At 42.7% G+C, this 25,073-nt stretch overlaps 1 protein-coding gene across 7 annotated transcripts in view; it reads right to left on the bottom strand.

Moving 5' to 3' along the window:
* The window catches only part of LOC308105392 (myosin heavy chain, skeletal muscle), a 74,234-nt gene that overhangs the window by 20,106 nt on the left and 29,055 nt on the right, over positions 1–25,073 (bottom strand). For 6 of the 7 annotated variants that reach the window (XM_080456090.1, XM_080456091.1, XM_080456089.1 and 3 more), the window contains exons 6-10: positions 24,068–24,158; positions 14,941–14,997; positions 8,313–8,399; positions 7,306–7,551; positions 5,915–6,032 (exon numbers count right to left, since the gene is read on the bottom strand). In XM_080456090.1, coding sequence (XP_080312216.1) covers positions 5,915–6,032; positions 7,306–7,551; positions 8,313–8,399; positions 14,941–14,997; positions 24,068–24,158 — 599 coding nt within the window. Of the gene's footprint in view, positions 1–5,914; positions 6,033–7,305; positions 7,552–8,312; positions 8,400–14,940; positions 14,998–17,610; positions 17,710–24,067; positions 24,159–25,073 lie in introns of those variants that run through there. The other variant, XM_080456093.1, reaches the window with a different exon arrangement.

The raw sequence follows: 25,073 nt of genomic DNA, 5'->3' as shown, positions 1-25,073 counted from the left end.
ATGCACTGAAAACGGCCCTTTTCTGACCCTTGACCTCACTGGACGGCCCGCCACTTTTTTTTACACCTTAGTGCCGCTTAGCGGAGAGTGTGGCTGTGTAGAGGGGGTTTCCCTGAACGCGTGCGTACCTCAGAAGTTCCGGCACTAAGCACCGTCTCCTGTCCAGTGTCCAATTTGTATAGGCTATGCACTGAAAACGGCCCTTTTCTGACCCTTGACCTCACTGGACGGCCCGCCACTTTTTTCTACACCTTAGTGCCGCTTAGCGGAGAGTGTGGCTGTGTAGAGGGGGTCTCCCCGAACGCGTGCGTACCTCAGAAGTTCCGGCACTAAGCACCGTCTCCTGTCCAGTGTCCAATTTGTATAGGCTATGCACTGAAAACGGCCCTTTTCTGACCCTTGACCTCACTGGACGGCCCGCCACTTTTTTCTACACCTTAGTGCCGCTTAGCGGAGAGTGTGGCTGTGTAGAGGGGGTTTCCCCGAACGCGTGCGTACCTCAGAAGTTCCGGCACTAAGCACCGTCTCCTGTCCAGTGTCCAATTTGTATAGGCTATGCACTCCTTTGAACAGCATCTATCAATTTAGATAAATAATTGATGTTTTAAATCCGTTTTTGTTACACAGAAACATAATATGTGATATATAGCTTCGTTTAAATGCTTAATTTATAGTTTTAATGTGCAAATGAACCGTTTTTCAATGGTTTCTTTTTACTCTAGAGGGTACTCTTATTCTGAAGAGATCGTCCACCGGAAGTCTTATATTTGCTCCGTTATATTTGCTGACTGAACACTGCTCTCAGCGAGGAGCAACCAAAACAAAGAAAATATCATTAAAAATCACGTAAAAAGGACTCTAAACGATGCTATATGCATTCTATGTCTGTCCAGAGGGAAGATGTCGTCCGGGATTTTACACAGATAAGGTGGGATACCTACAGAAACAGCATCAAGCGGTGGCTTCCTCTGCAGGGTGAGAGTAAAGAAGTTGCAGAAACTTATAAGCATTGTGTCGATGTGCCTTTTGACCAGCATCCCGAGGACGCTGGGTTTCACCTATCGTGCTACAATCGATTTATTGACAAAAAGCGTTTTGTAGCGGCTGAAAAATGCGCCACACAGACTTTGGAAGTTCCAGATGCAGACGCGGGTCAGTCAGGCAGCATCAGCGCCGACGGAGCCACATCTGAAACCCCCCGAAAGAAACTGAGGTCCAGGACAGGTTTGCCCGTAGCTTCTGCTGGCCCTGTCCTTTCAGCGCTATGCATTATTTGTAAAAAAGTGGACAAGTACATCACTGTGGCTGGCAAACGCACGAAGGATCAACTCTCAAAAGCAGAAACGTTGTCTGCAGGTAAGAGACACACACACACACACACACACACACACACGCAGAACTGTTGTTTAATGTTTATAACGTGGATAACAATGATTTCGCGGGACTCTCCGGACCCCTTGGTGGTCCTTGGACCCCCGCGATGTAATCACGGGGGTCCCGTTGCCCCCCCCCCCCCACACACTTATGATTATATGGGTACATTATATATTTTGGGACTATATGTAGGCCTATCATTATTACATCTGAGGTCTTCTTTTATTTGATGGGCTGTGTTTGAGTCCAAGGCTGGGGGGAGTAATTCACACCTTTTGTTAAAGAAAAAATGTGTTGGTTCTTTTGTTCAGATCAAAGATGTTGACATTTATGTGTGAATTCCTGACTGGGCAGGAACTGTTGACTATGTAACATGTAGTGGTATTTTTTGGGAAGGATATGTGCAGATAGAGAGACAAAAGCAGTGGTGGAAAAAGTACTCACATTTGTTACTAAGTAAAAGTATCAATAATGCAATATGAGTATTGCTATGAAAATGTACTTAACGTACCAAAAGTAGAAAGTACTCAATAAGCAGAATGTCCCATTTCACAGGTTTCAAAGGTATAAAATGAATACAAATATTTAGAAAATAGCAGATCGACAAGCTCACAACGTTGTGAGCTTGTAGATCGGCTATTTTCAAATGGCCAAAGTTTAAATAGTGCTAAAGTGGTTAATGTATGTTTTGTAATTTTTTTAATACGTGTAGTGAAGCAAAAAGGACAATAATTGACTCTGAGATGTTGTGGAGTAGAAGTAAAAGTACTGAAAATTGGAAATACTCCAGTAAAGTAAAAGTACCTTAAAAGTGTACTGAATTACAGTACTTAAGTAAATGTAATTAGTTACTTTACACCTCTGCAAAAAAGGCTGAGGTCTTGTGATGAAGCAAATTTATATTATGATATTACAGTGGTTCTCAACCAGTGGTCCGGGGACCACCAGTGGTCCTTGAAGGGATTCCAGGTGGTCCCCAGCTAAATGATGGAGAGTTGGTAACCAAATGCATCCTTATAGATCTTTAACCCGTGAGAGTGTAAAATGTTATAGGTTTTTCAAGAGTTAATTTACTGTTAAAAATCTGCATTACTTAATGTACAAGAAGTATAGAAAATTAGAGAATGTTGAAGGATTGTTATTTTGATCGTCTGCCTGTTATCTCTCCTATCGGTACCAACATCAATACAGCATATAATTGTGGACCAAATTTCATCCAACAATAACAAAATATTCTAATTCTTGTGGGTCTGACAGTCTAAATCTCATCAAATGGTGGTCCGTGGCTCAAATGCTGAATAAATAATGGACCTTGATATGTAAGGGGATGAAAACCACTGTTATATTATACTGCTTAGCATTGATTAGTCTGTTGCTATAGCTTGTGAGAGCTAAGAGCAGGACCTACTAAAACAGTAGCTGCTGATAAGGCTGGAATGCAAGGGGTTCAGGTCGGCAGGTCACAGCTGCCAGCAGTCAGTGGCCCTTTAGTTTTATGGCTCTGCAGGGGAGAGGTTTTAGCAGTACTAACATGTATTTACCTTCCCATGGAAAAAAATATAATACATACATACATTAACACCACACATAGTCTTTTGTAATGATGGCAATACAAATCTGTAAAAGACACATTTACATTTATTTCCTCACTGTGTTATTTACAGCCCCCCCCTCAACACACACACACACACACACACACACACACACACACAGAGATCATTAACGTGTACTTTTTTGTTTAAAGGCCGGTTGATGAAAGCTGCTGAGATGAAGGAAGACTTTACCATCCTTCGGCAGTGACATGGATGACTACAAATCCTGCCCCTGATAGCGTGTTGCAGGTAGTCCACTGTAGTTGCAAGACTAGCAAATGTGAGACTGAAAGATGTTCCTGTAAGTCTGCAAGACTACCTTGTACGGATTTGTGTCAGTGCCAGAACTGTGAGAATGTTTCAAAGGAAACAGAAGAAAGAGCTGTATCCGATGATGACTCTGATGACAGTGATAGGGATGATTAAGATACGCACAATGTGCTCCTTATTTTTTATTATTATTATCAACAACATGTTCAAGAATTGCTACACTGCCATTTTAACCCATTTAAATGCAATGCATACATGTTCAAAAAAATACTTTAAAATGGCTGTATTTTATTTTTTTCACAGCATAGCCTTAAATGTACTTGCACTGCCAAAAGAATTACTTGCACTGCCAAAAAAATAACTTTTTGTTGCACCGAAGTGAAATTGTTTTATTGTGATGCATTTGTATGAATTTGTTTTGGTATTCTCATATTTTGTGTGTTTTTGGAGGGGGGGGGGGGGGGGGGCAGAGTTGATGTACATATGACAGATGCTGTGACACACTGTGCTACTTTAATAAATGTTTTATACCATTATGTTGTAATAATTTTGACCTTTAGTGCATTTATTTTAGTCTTGTCCATTTATGGTATTCTTCCAATTTAGGGGGTCATGGTAGCATTTTGATTGATTTTCAGCCATTTTGGGCCAAGGTGTGCTGCTTCTTTTTCTACCTTTCATTACACAGTAGGTTGGGACATTTTTAATGTATAAAACATAAGCTTTTAGCTAAATGTGTATGTTCCCTTGTGCTGGGTTCCAATCACTTCAGTAGAAGCGTTTTCTTTAACTTTGCTACATTTCGTGATCTAAATTCAAATATGAGTATACTAAGGCACCAATACTTGTTTCAGGTGTTAGGTACATGTATTTATGACATTTGAGAAAGATTTTTTGTTGCCAAAAACAATATAACACATTTTACAAGCAAAAACAGCAGCACAAGATTTTCGTTTTTTGGTTATTCACTTTTATATACATTTCTGGCTTGTGAAAAAATACTGCAGGATTTTGTGCGGAGGTATTTTAACCCAAAGTCCACAAGGGTATTGTCTATGCAAAAATGCATTGAAAAAGTAGACCCAAGTCGTGGGAACGAAATTCATTTTCTAGGCACTTTTTGGTGGGTCACAACACGGCCTAATTCACGAAAGGCTTTGTAACTGGACATTTATATCAAACCGTTTGTGGCTGGTTTCAAGGACACTTGAGGCCATGAATGATACCACCTTGATTAGCTTAAACAATGAACAAGATGAAAACTATTCCTTTTCCACACAGTAAAATAGCCCACGTTAATTTAACCATTTGTAACTCAGAGACTTGTACAAATGTTACCAAATGGACTGAGGATTTTACTGTGCAGCAAGTGATAATGAAATTTGGGTCTGTTTCCTATTGCTATGCACCGGACTGGGACTAAGTATGCATGGCTTCTGGCCATTTTGAACCAAACTGAAGAGAAGTCATCATGCTGTAAGAGGACGCCTTACACTGCAGCTCTCTCTCTCCTTCCTACTCTACTGTACAGTTAATTTCACTCTGAGAGTATACAAAATGGAACCAAATTTACCCAAATGGTCCACTTGGTTTCATTTGTACACTCTCTGAGTTACAAATCGTTAAATTAACACAGAAGTTAAAAGAGTTGTTCTCCCCAAAAAATTACTTTCTTACTTTCTATCAATTACTCACAATTGTTTGGGTTTTTTGTTGTTTTTGTTTCCTGAGCCAATAAGTTGATGACCGGGTCATCGGTCAGTAGGAGACTCAATTGAGTCCGCCGGTCATCAAATTATTGACTCAGGAATGCGACAAAAACTAAAAAATCTCCATGAATTCAAGTCTTCATGGGGTGTGTACAGTAATTGATAGAAAATAAGTAATGTTTTGGGTGAACTACTCCTTTAAGCCACATTTTTCACTCCATAGCACGATGGTGTCGCTTGCCGACCAGAACTGATTTTCAACTTAACGAGTCACATCAGACTGAACTTTAGGACCTAAAGACCACACATTAACACTTTGTGTGTAATGGACTGAGTACAGACAAGTGTTTCGAGTTGTGTAATTCTTTGAAAGACACATACGAGTATTTGGGGGCCGGGCCAAATCCGCCATTGACTTGGACGTGCAAACAACAGATATCAGCGTTTGGTTTGTGAGACGGATTGTATATACGCTATACAGTGTTGAATATATGTCTTTTACTGACCTAGTGCAAAACTATGGTTAAATACTGTAGTGCAGGGACCGGCAAGAACCACCATCTTATGAAAAAATGGGTAAAGACATTCGTTTCTCAAGCTCCCGAGCTACGAAGGGGGGCCAATTCCACTCATGAAGCACCTTAGCTGCCACTTCCGACACACGCAATGTGACGTCGACTCCCTTCTCTGTTCACACGTACTAGCCCATGATGTCACTGTCAGTGTTGCCAGATTCTGTGAGAGAAACAAGCAACCAGGTCTAGGAAAACCAGCCCAAAAGAAGCGAATATGCGCCACATGAGCACTTTAACATATACATCAGCTATTTGAAAATAGCAGATCTACAAGCTTGCAACGCGTTGTAAGCTTGTAGATCGGCTATTTTCAAATAAAATCTTGCGGGGAAATTATCATAAGCATATCTGGAAACCCTGGTCACTGTAGCTAGAAGAATGTGTGTGTGTGTACCTGTGAGTCTGTTCTTGGCCACGTTGACCTCTGTGAGCGCCCTCTGCAGGTCATCTCCTCTGGTGTGAGCCTCATAGAGCTGCTCCTCTAGCTTCTTCAGCTGGCTGTCTGTGGATGCCTGAGGAACAACACGCACACGCACACGCGCACACACACACACACACACACACACACACACACACACACACACACACACACACACACACACACACACAGCAGCTGACTCAATATTAATGTACACCGGAATTGGCAAACTTGATATACAGTGCCAGCCCTCTAGCAAGTGCTATTAAAAACACATCTTCATCCTTGATGTTCAGCTCACGAATCAACATTCCATCATATAAAACAAAGAACGGATCCTTTTCACAGACATGTCATGACAGGGTTAACACAGCTGCAGCTTATAAAAATTAACCGTGGGTACGTTTTCATTTATGGTGCTGTACCCGTTAGCAAACATTGACAATAGGTCACTATAGACTATTGTCAATGCTTGCTCTTGGGTGCACCTAAATCAAACAGAACCCAACATTAATTTTAACAGCTGCAGCTGCGTTTACCCTGCTATGACACGTCTACGTGAAAAGGGTCCATTATAGAAAGTGGAAGAAGGGAGGTGGAATTATTTAGGGATTAAGGAGACTACAGGTGCCAGAGATACAGACCGCACCACTATATAAAACAAAATGCAATCCTCACTGTTGATTGAGCGTGAAAATCAACCTGTGATGTTCAATTAACACTTTTGTACCAAGTACCAAGTCTCACATAAAAAGAGATCACTTGGCACCGATCTCTTGTCAAAAATCGTTCTGAAATCCAGTTGAATCCTTTGTTAACTCTTCCACTGCCAGAGTAAATAAATAAATAAATAAAGCCCAGACTGCCTGCGATTTTGCGATTTTCTTAGCTTTTCAAGTAGTCACAGAATATTGATGGTTGCTAATCACGGAGGGTTTCACTGTGCTTCCGCGAAAAAAATATAATGTCATGGCGACCTCCCGTTCGCTTGTTATACGCCGTTGAAAATAGCATGTCTCACCAAAAATACATAGTAAAACACAGGAGCAGAGATACAGGTTATTTCCCAATAATTAACCAGGAAGTGAATGGAGCAGTAAATCTTCGGAACACGTTATCTCCTGATTCTGTGTGAAGAAAAAAAAATGAAAAAAAAAGTAGTACATTTCTTTTTCCAAAAAAAGAAAAAAACGTCATAAGTCGTCATAGTGAAAACTGACCAAAGGCGAGTTCTGACCTGCGACCGTCGATGTCCTAGACGGCACTGTTTCTCAGCGAAGAGAGAAGAGAGATAAAGAGAGAACATATTTTTAAAGTTAAAGAGACAGAGACAGACAGAGAGAGAGAGAAAGAGAGAGACTTTAGACCTTAGACTTCTGCAGGGTGTCCAGGGTGGCGGCCAGGTCCTCCACCTCCATCCTCAGGTTGTGCTTCTCCTTCTCCAGCTTGGCGCGGGTCCTCTGCAGGCCCTCGCACTGCTCGGCCAGCTCCGCCATGGCGTCGGCGTGGCGCTTCCTCAGCGACGCCGCCAGGGCCTCCGACTGGACCGACGTCTCCTCCAGGTCCCGCCTCAGGCGCTGGAGCTCCGCCTCCCGCTTCTTGTTCACCTCCATCTGCCAATGACATGACAACCAGTGGTGGAAAAAGTACTCAAATGTTTTACTTAAAGTAATACTAGGTAACGTTTTCAACAAAACTAAAGTTAAATTGTATATCTTTTGCGAGTGGCAAAAGTTTCACAACACCCACTCCGTGAATTTCACCCCCGGAAGCCTTTTATTTATATATTTTCTATTGAACGTGTACGGGGGGGACTTTCCCGGGAAAATGACGTTCCTGGCCAACGTCATGACGTCGTGGCCGACGTCCTCAGGAACTACCGCAACGGTTTCCTGTTTGGCCAGGAACTACCGCGCTATTAACAAAAAGGAACCTCACGCTGATTTTAAGATAATGTAGGATTGGAAGATCGAAAAAGAACAGAAAAAGAAAGCACAGCTCATGGTAACTAATGCTCCACTGGCTAAGAGAAACGATCCGTAGATAGTATAAAACAATTAAAAGATCGCTTTTTGAAACGCTTCCGGCTTCCGGTGAAAACGAATGGAATTCTGGGTAATCGAGGACTAGGGAAATTGTATGCAGTGACGGTAGTGACCAGCAGAGGTTGCTAAAAATCGTTATTTGTGATTCTGCATTGTACAACTTTAAGTAAAAGTACAAAAGTGTTGGTATCAAAATGTACTTAAATGTACATTTGTAACTCAAATATTTGCTTCTGGGGGTCCCTGGAACAAATGTTTAAAAAGACCCAAAGAAATCTAAAAATGACAGAGATGCGTTCCCGTATTGAAAGGGTTAATGTGGGCTATACCTGTGAGGCAGTGGCTCCTCCGGCCTCCTCCAGACGGTCGGTGAGGTCATCCAGTTCTCTGGTCAGATCCGTTCTCTGCTTCTCCACCTACCGACAAAAATGAGTGCGTTTAATTATCTGAATGCATATAGCAATATTCCAACACACTGTGTTGACCAGGATCACACCCAGTGGTCTCTCCATGCTAAATGGTAGCATTTATATAGCGCTTTACATAGATTGTGCATTACATTCACCCATTCACACACATTCATACGCCATTGGCGGAGGAAACCATGCAAAGGTTCAGCGTCTTGCTCAAGGACACTTCCGACACCAACTCTGGGGGGAGACCGGGATCGAACTGGGAACCTTGCGGTTTCCATCCGGGCCGCTCTACCGGCCACTCTACCCCGAGCCATGGGCCTCACATGTTCTCCCTCTACACCAAATCCCGTGGTCGAAAATAGCCGATCTGCAAGCTCACTACGCGTTGCATTGCGGCTCATTGGGAGCAATTTTTGGCCAGAGAAGGTTTATGATTGTTTCATGTATATTGACTCTCAAGTGAGGGTAAACCTCAATGCTCTTTTCGAGAATAAACAAAGGTTTCAATCAAGTGTGTGTACAGGTTATAGCCTTCATAAATAAAGAGGCTGCATGTGTTAATGCCTGCAGTATATCTGTCTGTTAAACACCCACCCTCCCTCACCCTGCGGTCCTACGATGGCTCGTTGGACAGGATATTTAAGCAGCGGTGGGTCACAGTGTGTGATTGACGCGATATATGTAAGTGCACGGTCTTTGGGGAGCCTCGCCCCGAAGGGGCGAGGCTCCCCCTTTTGGGGGCGGGCGCGGGCGGGGACTTCTTTCTTCTACAATAGAAGAGTTAGGACGTCACATTCTAACACAGCCCAAATACCCAATCTCAACACCGGCCTCAGTGGCGCACCTCGTTAATCATAAGACTCCCAATCCACTACCACTGGGAGTCTGAGATCGACTCTCGCTTGGGAGGAAACTTTTTCAATCCTCAACTACTTTTTTTTGCCGATAAAATATAGTTTTGGACCATGACGGAGGCGCGCCGACTCAGCAGACCTTGAGGCCGAGGAGTCGCGCCCGAGCGCCTCCAGGCGCGAGTGCCCGCGACGACCGGCCGATGGTCTGCTAGTCGACTAAGCGCCGTCCGAGTTATGTACCGATAGGCACAGAATCGTAAATAATATTGGTGGGGACTGCGTTTGCCCCACTGACTGCGTTTGCCCCAACTGCCACTCAAAGTGACTACTGGCCAATCACAGTGCGTCTTTCCCGGGACTTAACCAGCTCTACACAAACGCAGCACATTCCCAAAGCTGGCGTGATTGACGGCTGACAATAGGAAGTGATCCGTCTAGAGGTCAGAGGTCAGGAGACTAGCAGGTGTCCAATCAGAGCACTGCGGGGGTTAGCTCCCGTTGCATAGTCTGAATATGATCCGTGATCCTCTGTTTCCTGGACATATTATCCAGTTGTCTGCTCACGGCTGAATAACCTGTGGTGGGGAACCCTATCGGATATCCATCCTTTCATGGGATACTGGGATATTCCATGTATTTCGCATTGCGGATTTAGCGGGGACCTGAACATAATACGGGGCTTTAAAACACCTTTATTTGACAGCTCATGTGTGTTTTATCTGACTGAGCTTCACCACAAAAAACTAAATATACGTGTTAGTTATATTCGCTGCACATGAATGAGTCAACCTGCATTAAACTGGGATATTACAGGCTCCAGAACTGCCAGTTTCTGAACAACAATAATACAAAATAAAACGACTCTCACGCTCAAACACAGCAAGGAACACATGGAGTGATTTTATCGGTCTATAACGGCCGGCTATTAAACGTACAAACAGCCAGCGCTCAAACCGGAGTTGAAAGCACTTGTTTTGACATAAATCTTTTACGGCTATTTTAAAGACAGACGTGTATGTTGGGTCTGGTCTGTAAAAAACCCTGGAGTCTCGGGCCCTCCCAGATAGCAGAGAATGAGGCACGGCGGTCCGTGTGTAACCCCAGGCTAAACAAGAGAAAACAGATGAACACTTCTTTAAACCTTTGGGGCTGCAAGGAATATCCTCTTTCAGATATATTCCCTTGGGACATCGAAACCAACCTAGAGGAAAGAGAGGAGTTGGGGGGGGGGGGGGGCATTGAATCCTCGTATCCCCAGCCCTTCAACGATCTCTGACCCGGCTTTTTATTTTTTTTGTATTTGGTTTAATTTGTCGAGCACATGACTTTCACTCCACTACATTTCAAACAGAAAAGTGTTACTTTTGACTACATTTCTAGGAAGGAACTCTTACCCAGACTTATTATATCATGAACGAACCACTTAAAGGGATAGTTCACCCAAAATCGATTCGATATTTCATGGATTTTTTTTTTTTCCCCTTCGCTTTCGTAAGCAAATAATTTCTGACCAGCGGACCGGTAGGCAGCGGTTCGGGTAGGAGACACAAAAGAGACTCTTTGTATCTCCTACCGGAACAGCTGCCGGTCATCAAATTATTGGCTTAGGAATGTGACAAAAAACAAAAAAAATATCCATGAATTCAAGTCTCCATGGGGTGACTAATCGATAGAAAAAAAACTGGGGTGAATTATCCCTTTAAATCCTACTTCAAATATAAGTGAAAATAGACGATCTACAAGCTCACAACTGCTTGCAGATCTGCTATTTTCAGCAACGCGTCGATATTAAAAAAGAAAACGCACTTCGTAAATAATACTTTTGAACGCTTGAGTATCTTACTTGAGCATATACACTTTGTCCACCACTGACCCCGGCTGTGTGTGGAGGGGTTAAGCAGGGCTGTCTCTGACGCAGAGTGCCCGGCTCTCTCATCGCTCTGTCCTCCACGCCGCCGACACTGTGTCAACATCCAGCCGGGGCTCCGCAACACTCAACGCCATTGACGCACTTAACAGCAGGTTAATGCCACGTTACACAAAGGGGAGATCCCTCTTTGTTTGAGTGCGAGAGGGTGCAAAAGTGTACGTGTGTATGTGTGTATGTTCAGTGAGCGTGTGCACACACACACACACACACACACACGCACACATGCGTGTATACTTGTGTGTTTTTATACACTGCTATGCAGTGGTGGAAAAAGTACTAAAATGTTTTACTTAAGTAAAAGTATCAATACTGCAATGGAGTACTCTGTTACAAGTAAAAGTTTACTTGAGTAAAAGTGCAAAAGTATTGGTATCAAAATGTACTTAAAGTACCAAAAGTAAAAGTACTAAAATGTTTGAAAATAGCAGATCTACAAGCTCACAACGCGTCGCGATGCGACGCGTTGTGAGCTTGTAGATCGGCTATTTTCAAATAGCCTCGGTATGAAATAGGGCTAAATTGGTTAATGTATGTTTTATAATGTAATAATTTATATCTGCAAAGTAACTAGTAACTAAAGTTTTCAAATAATTGTAGTGGAGTAAAAGTACAATATTTGCCTCTGAGGTGTAGTGGAGTAGAAGTAAAAGTATTGAAAATCGGAAATACTCCAGTAAAGTAAAAATACCTCAAAATTGTACTTAAGTACAGTACTTGAGTAAATATACTTAGTTACTTTATGAGTGCACTGTACATACATTGCAATTCCACACGAGTGTGCATGTGAATGTGCATAGCTGTGCACATGCATACGTGTGTGTGTGTGTGTGTGTGTGTGTGTGTGTGTGTGTGTGTGTGTGTGTGTGTGTGTGTGTGTGTGTGTGTGTGTGCGTGCACACACGCGTGTGTGTGCACGCGTGTGTGTTAGCATTCCAGTTGGAGAAAAATCCAGTGGAAAACAGTGCTGTCTGTCAGTTGCCCCATCTCCTGATGCTATCTCCCCTATGAGACCCATAAGGAGGAGTGTCTTAACAATGGGGAGCCTGTGTGTTGTAGTGGTATGTTGTGTTTGAGCGTCTCACAAGGCCCAGTCAGTGGAACTGATAAAGCCAACGCATGTCTCAACCTGTTCCCCCCGCGATGATGTGGGCTTCAGAAAAGGGGGCAGGCAGGGACCGTGTGCCATTAGCGATATACCACCCAGAGAGAGAGGTAAGAAAACAGACCCTCCAGGCCCCACCGCTGTTCCTGGCTTTTTTTGACACTCATCCATCCACTCAGGGTGAAATGTGTACCTTTCCATCCCCGCCACTACTTCAGGTAACATGGAAACTGTAGTCAGTCATAAGAGGGGCGACCGTAGGTTCCATGTCTTAAACACACACACTTGAAGACAGTCTTGTTTAAAACAACAAGGCGGTTAAAACTGCCAACAAGAGTGAGGAGCCAGACTCAGTTTTGATCCCCGTTTTAAAACGTTAATATCAAGCACTAGGAATATCATTTTGGCATATTTGCCATGCTGATAACGAACAATCTCTCTCATGTCTATCATGTGAATGCAAGTGTGCATGCATAGAGAGCAGTGGAGGAAAGTAACTAAGTACATTTACTTAAGTACTGCACTTAAGTACAATTTTGAGGTATATAAATTATGATATTATGAAACAAACATTAACCACTTTAGCCCTATTTTATACCTAGGCTATTTGAAAATAGCAGATCTACAAGCTCACAACGCGTCGCGATGCGACGCGTTGTGAGCTTGTAGATCGTCTATTTTCAAATATTTTAGTACTTTTACTTTTGGTACTTTAAGTACATTTTGATGCCAATACTTTTGTACTTTTACTCAAGTAACATTTTGAACACAGGCCTTTTACTTGTAACAGAGTATTTTTATATTGTGGTATTGCTACCTTTACTTAAGTAAAATATCTGAGTACTGATATTGATATATGATAGAGGGACAGAAAGAAAGAAAGAAAGAAAGAGAGAGAGAAAGAAAGAAAGAAAGAAAGAAAGAAAGAAGGGAGGATTTGGGGGTTCCCTCTTGGCCTGTGGTGTTGCCCTGTATGTTAATCAGAAACACAAGGCCTCTCCTCTTAGTTTATTATCACAGATGCAGATGGTTTAGAGGTGACCAGAGGCACATCACCATCCTATGCACCTCACTGACCTCTGTCTGCACTTTCTATTTTCTCTCTCTCTCTCTCTCTCCTTCGCATCCCTCGCTCTACTTCTCCTCGGTGTCGTGCTCAGTAAATAGCAGATCTACAAGCTTGTAGATCTGCTATTTACAACACCAGCGTGCAACTAAACGTATTTATGTGAACAACCCCCAAATTAATACGTATTTGGCCGTGGACCCCCATCTGAAAATATTTAGTTCCAGAGACCACCCATACAAGATTTGTGTTATTAAAATGTTTCACATTTTTCAAATGTTTTTCAAGATGTTTTGAAAAAAGCAAATCTACAGGCTTACAACGCGTTGCAGTGCGAAGTGTTGCGAGTCTTGTAGATCGGCTATTTTCAAATGTATATGCATTATGTAATTATACAGATGTTGATGCTATATTAACACATTTTGCTATAAGGACCCCATGGAACCCCCTCAAAGACCCCTGGTCCCCACTTTAAGAACTATAGACCATATTCACACGGCGGCCATATCGGAATTTAACATTGAAAGTGCCGCCACCCGGGGTGGCTACTTTCATTGACTTCATAGAAACATGGCCGCCGTGTGAATATGGTCTATAGACCGCCGAAGTCTGACGTCATTTACACATCCTTTGTTTGTCTACCTGGTTCGCAGTTTTCCACCCCCGTTCTGAATCCCATAGACGTATTTAATATCGCGTCAAATAAGAACTGTGTTCCAAAAATAAACAAATGACCACGGCGGGTTGACTCTTATGGATATGAAGCATCAACTGACGGTGAGAAAACGCTAATGTTACTTCCGCCAAATTAGTTACATTTTCGCCAGAAACAGACTGTATCAAATATAAGTGACTGACTATCATAAACTATACAGAACCTCCTCCCTGACAATAACGCCGACACGCGGTGTTTATTTTTGGACCACAATTCTTATATGAGACGATTCTAAGATGACCCAATGTTATTCTCCATAGAGAAATTACTTCCGCAAACCTGGGGATGAACGAGTGACGTCAGGACTTCGGTGCTCTATTGCTCTCCACCACAGCTCTGACAGCATTCAGCAGCACAGTGCTGAGTGCACCGCCAATGTTTCATTCACGCTTTGTCCTCCGTTGCGCGACAAAGATTTGCAACAGATTTGCAACCTGTGTTGCACGTGTTTGCTTGTAAAAGAATGTGAGTGTGTGTGTGTGTGTGTGTGTGTGTGTGTGTGTGTGTGTGTGTGTGTGTGTACCTGTGAGTCTAGTTATTATGAATACATTGAATTCCATTGCTACTTGCTGGATGAAAGAGACTAATTTTCAACAAGGAGAAAAAAATCACTTCATTTGGGGCCGTATGAATCAGGAGGTATAAAGAACATACTGTAATACAGAATCAGTAGGTATCAGGGTGTTTACTGGTGTCAGAAGGTATCAGGATGCATAGTGAATCAGGAGGTATAAGGAGGATGTATAGTGAACCAGGAGGTATAAGGAGGATGTATAGTGAATCAGGAGGTATAAGGATGTACATCTATAATCATAAGGTATATCAGGGTGTACATGGGTAACAGGAGGTGTGCTGTTACTGTAGGCTACTGTACCTTGGCTCTCATGGCCCTCTCTGCCTCCAGCTCCTCCTCCAACTCCTCGACGCGTGCCTACAGAGAGAGAAAAAACCAAATGAAAAAAAAAAGACGGTGAAATGGTAATAATTTGGATGAAGTTATAAGGCAGATAAAATGAAAGAAAAAAATCTATTGTAATTGGTTTTATTGTACAATCCGTTATCTTCAGAAGGAGATTCAACAACCCAGCTCTGTGAAGCTTAAATAGCTTAGTGGTCAGTGTATATGGAGCGCCACCTCTCCAGATTGTTGTGCTATTTCAGGGTAGAGCGTTTGTGTGCGGTAAGGCCATTGCGTACTCTGTTCTTTCTCTCTGGCTTTGGCATGCCACTAGGCTTTTTCCACAGGTAGTAATTTAGAGCAAAGAATTTCTGTAGCCATGGTCATTATCTGTGTTCTGACCCAGGGCTGGGCTGGCTATGTCCGATCAGAGACACACACACAAAAACACATTTTCCATTCTTTCTAGGAATTCGTTTTTTCTTTCTTTGACAAACCATGGCTGACGTTCAGCTAAACATTACTGGGCAGCGTCATTGCTTTAATACAGTATATCGTTGCTGTCATATTTCAGGCTTTTAAATGAATGCCATACTTCATCATACAAGAGTGTCACACAAAGGTTGTGAAAATAGTCAATTGTCTATTTTCACTATGATAATATTATTATATCATATTATTATATTATATATCATTTATAATATAATAATAAAAAAGGACCTTTTTGGATACCCGACAGAAACAATATTGAAAATGAAAGTACTCCACAGCTACCATTACATACCATAAAGGTTAAAGCAGTGTGTGTGTGTGTGTGTGTGTGTGTGTGTGTGTGTGTGTGTGTGTGTGTGTGTGTGTGTGTGTGTGTGTGTGTGTGTGTGTGTGTGTGTGTGTGTGTGTGTGTGTGTGTGTGTGTGTGTGTGTGTGTGTGTGGGGGTGTGTGTGTGTGTGTGTGTGTGTGTGCGTGCGTGCGTGCGTGCGTGCGTGCGTGCGTGCGTGCGTGCGTGCGTGCGTGCGTGCGTGCGTGCGTGCGTGCGTGCGTGCGTGCGTGCGTGCGTGCATGCATATATAAGACATTTACTATATATATAACTATTATTAGTCTTTTATTCATACTATAAATATATATATATATGTATACACATACAATGCATATATAATATATAAAGAGAGAGAATGTGTGCGTGCGTATATACCGGCATATACTGTATACACACACACACACACACACACACACACACACACACACAATAGCAGATCATAGCGAATTTCCCCCTATCACACATCAATGCATGAAACACTTTCCATTAATCTATTGCCAAAAGCCGCTATTGCCATTTTGACATAAATCTATTGCTAGTTTCCTGACTCTGTCCAAGTCGTGTCATGTCGTGCGCGTTATCTCCAGCTCTATCTTGTCTGTGTGTCAGGATGTGTGTCTGACAAGCCTGTAGAAAGCCCTGGGCCATTCACATATAAAACCAACGCTTCTCAACCTTTTCCGGATTCAGGGCCCACTACAAAATCTCAAAAAGCGTTTGCGGGCCCACCCATCTGTCCACTTAACGTGGTCAGAGGGGTGGGGCCACGTGCATTTTCAGAGCATGTTCATTTTAAAGGAATAGTTCATCCAAAAAATGACTTATTTTCTATCAATTACACACCCCATGACGCCTTGAATTCATGGATTCTATTTAGTTTTTGACGCATTCCTGAGCCAATAATTTGATGACCGGGTGTATTTCCGGTAGGAGACTCAAAGAGACTCCTTTGAGTCTCCTACCGGATACATTAGCATCTTTCTTTATTTATTAGCAAATTATTGGCTTAGGAATGCGTCAAAAACGATGATTAATGATCAATTTATCGATTGTGTTACATCTTGACATGTATTTCATATATATAAATATATATATATATATATATATATATATATATTCCTTTATATTATTATATTATAGTGTTTTGCCAATTATTTGGGGGCCCACTTGCAATACCCTCGTGGCCCACCAGTGGTCCCCGGCACACAGGTTGAGCACCACTGTACTATACTAGCCGTTGTGATGTGTGGTACAGCTGACATACACACACACACACACACACAGCACACAGAGAATGCCACAACGTATAAACAACAGCATGACACTTTCTGGCAAAACAAACACACGCACACACACACACACACGCACGCACGCACACACACACACACACACATGTGTGCACACACACACACACACACACACGCAAGCATCACCTTACAGCTTAAGCCCAATTTATACTTCATCGTTGGTTTTCCCGTAATGTAGTCAAACATAATATTGCTTTAAAAAAAAAAGCTCTGTAGAAAAAGGTTTTAACAATTCCCCAAAAGGCTATAAAATCTCCTGACCTTTTTTAGCGTTTTTCTTTCCAACAGCATATAATAAAGCCTGGTTTATGCTTAGTTGCACGCCGGTGTTGCATGCCGTAAAACAGCAGATCTACAAGCTCACAACGCGTCACCACTACCGTGACGCGTTGAGAACTTGTAGATCTGCCAATTTACGGGAGCATGACACCGGCACACAACTAACTGTGAATCAGGCTTAAAACGGTGAAAGAAGCCAGGCATAGTAAAGGTAAAAAAAAAAAGGTTCAAGAACTCACATGCCAGCGCAGGACATCTGCAGAGAGCACAGCCATGGTGAGGCAGCAGCAGTCCAACTGACTGACTGACTGTCCCACACACACACACACACACACACGCACACACGCACGCACACACGCACGCTCTCACACGCTGCTCCACTCAGTCGATCCCCTCAAGCATTTTACTGTCCACACCCCCTTATGCATGCAGTCTGTCTCTCCGTTACACTCCCTTTCTCCCTCTCTCTCCTCTCTCTCTCTCCCTCCTCTCTCTCTCACCCTATCTCTCTCTCTTTCACACAGACACACAGACACGCACGCACACACACAGACACACACACACACACACACACACACACACACACACACACACACACACACACACGCGCGCGCGCACACACACACGCACACACGCACACACACGCACACTATCTGTTTCTTGTTAGATTTTCACTTTCCAAACACCCTCAAACCAGCCTCAAAATAAATATTGGGGTTAAGATACAGTTGTGGAAAACATAAGCCCTCTGACAGTGCCGTTGAAGATGGTCCTACAAACAAAGTGGAAAAAAGCTTTGATTTCTACAAACTGAACTTCTTCCCCCCCCCCCCTTTTTTACTACTAACAGAAATAAACAAAGCATTATTCATTCATAAACACGTTGTCTTTCGCACACATCCTCCACGAGATTTAAGAAGCACGCAATTACCCCAACATATACTTGGTGTTATTGTCATGTTACTGTAGGCGCATTCTTAGAACCACAGCGCATAGGGGAAATAACACAATTAGCCCATCATTGTTGAGATGGTCGGGGAGGTTTGATCTCTGTAATTGTATGTACTTAAAGTTTTAGCTTTCTTTCTTTTTCCTCCTTTTTTGTTTCCCCCGTTGAACTCTCAAACCATAATAATTGACCTGAAATTACAATCAGATGTTGACTCATGGCTGATGGCTCCATGCTCGTGTCTGAGGGGCAGAGGTGGAAGACGTATTCAGATCTTTGACTTAAAGGAATAGTTCACCCCAATAATTACTTGTTTTCTTACACCACCCCATGAAGAATTTCATTCATGGAGATTTTTTAGTTTTTGACGTATTCCTGAGCCAATAATTTGATGGATACTAGGATACTCAAAGAGACTCCTTTGAGTCTCCTACCGGATACATTAGCATCTTTCTGCCGGTAATGAAATTATTGGCTTAGGAATGCGACAAAAACATGCTTCATGGGGTGTGTATTTGATAGAAAATACGTATTTTTTTTGGGTGAACTACTCCTTTAAGTAAAAGCATGGAATAAAGCAAAAATAAAATCTCATGACGGAAAGTGGAATGATGTTTTTAGGTATTGTCATTCTAAACCCATGTTGCTGCTGCTACATACAGCTAGCCAGTTGAAAAAAAATCACAGATTGAAGGGCTTTTAACATTTTGCCTTTATGACATTTCTGAGACCATTCATGTTTGAGGAAGATGTTTCTAAACGTGTATTCTATTGCTAGTTTGACCATTTCAAATTCTCTTCAATCTTAAAATAACTAATGGATCTACAAGTTCACAACACGTCGCGCTGCAACGTGCTGTGAGCTTGTAGATCTGCTATTTTCGGTGTGCGACATGCTTACAAAGAAGACATGCTGGCTTGGCGACTGAGAACTTGAATCCATGTAAAAGCAGCAATACCACAATATAGAAATACTCTGTTACAAGTAAAGGGCCTGTGTTAATACAAATTACTTGAGTAAAAGTACATAAAAATATACTTGAAGCGCCTAAAGTAAAAGTACTAATTATTATAAAAATGTGTCAAAATCTTCAAAAATGGCACCGTATCGTTGCGATGTGACCCGTTGTGAGCCTGTAGAAATACTACTTTTTGAATAGCTCAAGTATAAAATAGGCCTTAAGTGGTTAATGTATGTTTTGTAATATAATAATTCAAATCAGCAAAGTAACCAGTAAGTAAAGTTTTCAAGTAATTGTAGTGGAGTAAAAAAAGTACTATGAGTAAAAGTATGAAAATTGGAAGAGTAAAGTAAAAGTACCTCAAAATTGTACTTAAGTACAGTACTTGAGTAAATATACTTAGTTACTTTCCACCTAGCCTCGATCTCCAGGCTTTTATTGCTTAGTTTTGCTAAAAAATAAAAGCCTGGCCCAACTATAGCCTGTACTGGGTATGAGGAAGTGTTTCATTTCCCAACCAACCAGAGTGCAGTGGGCGTCGCTCGTAATGTTGTGTTAACGGGGCGGGGGTTGACGGACAGATCGGTGAACCAATGGGATCAGGCGCCGTCTCTCGCCGGCTCTATACACACGCCCCTTTATACACGAAATCAGGAGGGTTGCAGCAGGCTACTTTCCACCAGAGCTGAGGGGATGGTAAGCAGCGTGGGCAGCCATATCCTGTGAGCCCCCCTCAGCAGAGGAAAAACAAGAGCTGAGACCAGACAATAATTTAACCACTTATAAGCCCTATGTTCATTGTTCTGATGAATAGTGAAAATAGCCAGTCTACAAGCTTGAGGGACACCAGGTTTAAAGTGTAAAAAAACGAAATAAATAATTAACACCATCGGCCCTCAAAGAGCGATTGCAGTCCTGCCCCTTGCATCAAACACACACCATTTCAGACCTCATTGGTAAAGATCCCACCATACCGTTCACATATGCGGGGCTAATTCCGCAACCCCTTCTCTGTGATGGATCTGGAATCTGAACCCTTTGTTCTCTTTTTAAATGCCTTCAGCTGGGCAGAAGAAGGCTTTCTACGGCAACCACGGGACCTGTTTTTTTGGGGGGAGTTTTTTGATTGGCTGAACAGATCACCGAGTGATGACAGCTCCTGTGAGACCGGAGCTTTTACGGTGCGTCTTATAGGTGAGGTCAAATCAGTGTTATGAACTGTTTACGTGGTAGCAGCTTCCTGCGCAGATGGCTGTGGCTTCGCGTTGAAAGACAAATCAAAGACACATCTCTTTTTCACATCATCACGATGACCTCTAGTTTTAAGGTTACTATCTACCTATTTTAATGAATAAAACATCATGTTATGCATCTGTAGTGTAGAGCATTGGTTCTCAGAGTGGGGTCCGGGGACCCCCAGGGGTCCTTGGGGGGTTACCAGGGGGTCCCCAGCAAAAGCAGTTAATGCAGCATCGTAATCATTTTAACCACTTTATCCATTTAAACGTTGGCTATTCAAAAGCAGCAGATCTACAAGCTCACAATCTGCAATTCTTTGAAAATCTTTGAGAAATATCGAAAACGTTTGGAAACTTTTGAATCATTCTCATTTTATTTTACATAAATCTTCTCTTCTGGGGTCCCTGGCACAAAATATTTTCTGATGGGGGTCCACAGCCAAAAGCACATCAATTTGGGGGTCCTTGACATGAAACATTTTAAGACCTACTGTGGTAGAGTATATTAATATAATATGACTAACGTATCTGCAGTGGTTGGAAGTGGTCTCCATACTCTTCCATGGTGTCTTACATTATTCATAGCAGACGGCGCACCAGAATGGACACAAGATGCGCTGCCATCTTTATTGTAGTTTGGACATCGTTGAAATAACCTCTCTCTCTCTCTCTGTCAGAATTGTAGCTTTACGAAAATGGGGGAGAAGCAACTACATTCACCACGTACAGTATAAGCACAATCTGCTGTAACATCACCACTGTGTAATATCTGATCTGGACAGACAACAGGGTAAGACTGGACCTTATCTGCTAGGCTGGGGGGCATGCCATGGTGACCCATTTACAGCACTGTGGCACTGTATATAACTGCTTTATGACCATGTACTAAACCCACTAAAGGGCATGGGGGCTAAGCTAACCCCCCCCCCCCCCCCCCCCCCAACACTGTAGGAGAGTAGCTAGCCAGCATGCCTGCAGCCCCCAGCATACTCCCTACAACCCAACTGCTTTGAATTACAGTGCAGGGCGGCGGGGGAGGCAAGCTTCATCATAAACGTTGCACACACAAAGCTATCTCTTTGATTCCACTGAGCCACAATGCACACTCAGTATGTGGACATATTCATGTGACCTTTTTCTATCAAAACCAGACGGTGAGTGGGCGGGAAGACAAGAGAGGGCGTCCAATCGGCCGGCCTTGTTGTCCAGCATCTGCCTGTCCACCTGCATCTTTATCAGCGGGGGGGGGGGGGGACCGGGGGGGACATGTCCCGATCCACAGTGGATCACACACACACACACACGCACACGCACACACACACACACACACACACACACACACACACACACACACACACACACACACACACACACACGCACACACATAAAGGCCTCATTGTGACAAAGAGAATGCCAAAGCTACGGTAAAATGTGAAAACATGTCCAACCTTTAAAGACACACGGATCGCCTTTCACTCCTCCGATCAGAGACAGCCAACATACAAAGACACTCTTTATTTTTTTTTACCTTCTCAAACCCCTGGATGAAACATCAGGGTCCTTAAGTTGCAAGCATTAGGAGCGTTACCTGAACTTCACAAACACACAAACCGAGGCTCTCGCTCTCTCACTCTCTCTGAAGGTACGGCATTTTATCTGCTCTTTCTCTCTCTCCATCCTTTTTGCTCCCTCGCTTTCTCTCTCTCTCACTCACTCTCTGCAATCTCCCTTTACACATCCCCTTCTCTCTGAGGAACGGGGACAGACAAAACACATTATCTCCCACACAAGCTCCAGTGACACGCAGATAAAAGCTCAAAGACAGACATGTGTGATTCTATCTCACCGATGACACAGAAAGATTTACAGTAAAGAATCAAAACGCTTTAGTATAAACTTCACTCTCGTTGAGACCCGTGGCGGTTTAAATCACTTTGAGAAGACCACAGCAAATATAACACCATTGAAGCCAATAGAATTAAACTATGACTGACTCCTCATTAGGATATGACCATGTTCCCCAGGGCATATGAATCAGAAAACAGAAATGAAACTGTTACGTATTATGTGAAGAACCTGCTGCCTTCTCTGTTACTAAGCTCACAGTGGAATGAATGCTGAAACACTTAATGTTTCTCCTATTGTGTAAAATCCCAAGAAATAAGTGCTTGATGTCATCCAATTACCAACAATTACGTCAAGACACACACAGTAGGTAGAAGTCTGGGGTATAATTAAGTGCTCAACGTTCTGCAGAGGGGGATCTAGGAAGGGTTAACATCTGTATTAGAGGTGGGAATGCCCCCGCCCCCTCCGTACACGTTACACGGGGACAGGAGGACAGAAGATGGTTATCAGGTTGAACGCAGGAGGTATGTTTTAGCCATCTCCCTGACAGGCCGGGGGAACTGTGCGCAATCAACGGACCAATCGCAGCGCAGGGCCCAGCACTGCTGTTGAAAGGTAGGAATGCATCTTTACGGCATCCTGAAAGCTATATGGCTGAGTCCCCGGTAATGTCCCTCTAGCACGCACGCACGTAAAAAGCATCCACCCACCTACTGTACAGTGCAGCTAGTGCTACAGTATATCCTGTTGACGTTGTCTTGACTTTCTGTACACTGCTGCCCAACAGGGCACCGAGTCCTTATGAACAGTGGTGGAAAAAGTACTCAAATTCTTTACTTAAGTAAAAGTACCAATACTGCAATATAAAAATACTCTGTTACAAGTAAAAGTCCAGAATTAAAAATTTACTTTAGTAAAAGTACAAAAGTATTGGCATCAAAATGTACTTAAAGTACCAAAAGTAAAAGTACTAAATATTTGAAAATAGCCGATCTACAAGCTCACAACGCGTCGCGATGCGACGCGTTGTGAGCTTGTAGATCTGCTATTTTCAAATAGCCTAGGTTTAAAATAGGTTTAAAGTGGTTAATGTATGTTTCATTATATCATAATTTATATCTGAAAAGTAACTAGTAACTAAAGTTTTCAAGTAAATGTAGTGGAGTAAAAGTACAATATTTGCCTCTGAGATGTAGTGGAGTAGAAGTAAAAGTATTGGAAATTGGAAATACTCAAGTAAAGTACAAATACCTCAGAATTGTACTTAAGTACAGTACTTAAGTAAATGTACTTAGTTACTTTCCACCACTGCTTATGAAGACATACTGTAGGCCCACGTGTGTATATTACTCCATTTGAGCAATTTGTATATTTTTGCATACATATTTTTTTATTGTACTGCCAACTGCATTGATAACGAGAGAGAGCATCCTACCCAGTCGAATTCCATTGCATGTGTGAATGCACTCTGACAATAAACTGATTCTCATTCCAATTCTGATTTATCCAGTGTTCAGACAACTCACTATATAAAATGCACGTACTGTACAGTATCACATGCAGACTTGCACTATTCTTTATGTGAGTGTGCATGTGTCCACACGCATGCATTTGCTCATACATTGAATACAGAGACAGTATGTGTGTATGCATGCACGCACGCGCACACGCACACGCACACGCACACACACACCCCTACCTGCATGTCTCTGCTCTGCCTCTGCAGTCCAATGTTGAGGGCCTCCTCAGCCTCTAGCTTGGTGCTGGTATTGCTTATCTCCAGATCTCTCCTTCAAAGAAGAGAGAGAGAGAGAGAGAGAGAGAGAGAGAGAAGAGAGAGAGAGAGAGAGAGAGAGAGAGAGAGGGTGAGCAAAGTTGAATGACAGATTTCATTTGGTCCGAGAGGCGCGCTGGGGATTGTTTGAGACCACAGATCGCCATGGCAACAGAGTGAGTCACTCATTTGATTAATGTTCAAAGTGAAGTAGAAGGCCAGTGCAGCGTGGGGTCACTGATTGTCAAAGAGGAACCCGCTTTCATTTTACAGCTATGTTATTGTTCAGCAATTATAGGGTACGGTATAGTGTGTTACTCCTGCTGCACCCCTACGGGTCCATTTTTTACTCTTGTCGGACTTAACTACTTTCAATCTGGCGTCACTAGTTTGAGAAGGTCACTATAGGCTTTTTTTTTTTTTTTTCAATAACTTTCAAAACATTGAACCCATTTAATCCGGGAACGCATCTAGACATTTCTTCTAAATCCAGAAAACAGGTTTTCTGAAAAAACGTATGTCGTGTGGTGCTCAAACCTTTTCTCGTCAAGGTCCAGGACCACCCAAAATGTTATGTATTTGGCCGCGGACCCCCATCTCAAAATATTATTTAGTTCCAGCCAGGGACCCCCACCAGAAGCAAAGATTTGAGTTGCAAATGTTCGCTTTGAAAAATATATATATTCAAAAGATTTGCACACATTTTTCACGATTTAAAAAAAAAATAGCAGATACACAAGCTCAAGAGCGCTATGAGCTTGTATATCTGCTATTTTTTAATAGCCAGTTTTTCCTGTGTGTGTGTGGAATGGTCCTTGTCTGCGGTTGGTCCTTATTTCCAGGTATAGTATAGTATAGTAAATGCCTTTGCTCTCGTGTTACAGAGGGCAGATACCAACTTGTCGGGACCCTTCACTGAGCGCCCGGGGGG

The sequence above is a fragment of the Gymnoscopelus braueri genome (assembly GCF_963280865.1).
Source record: "Gymnoscopelus braueri genome assembly, chromosome: 17".
Lineage (NCBI taxonomy): Eukaryota > Metazoa > Chordata > Actinopteri > Myctophiformes > Myctophidae > Gymnoscopelus > Gymnoscopelus braueri.
This window is presented reverse-complemented; position numbering and strand designations above follow the sequence as displayed.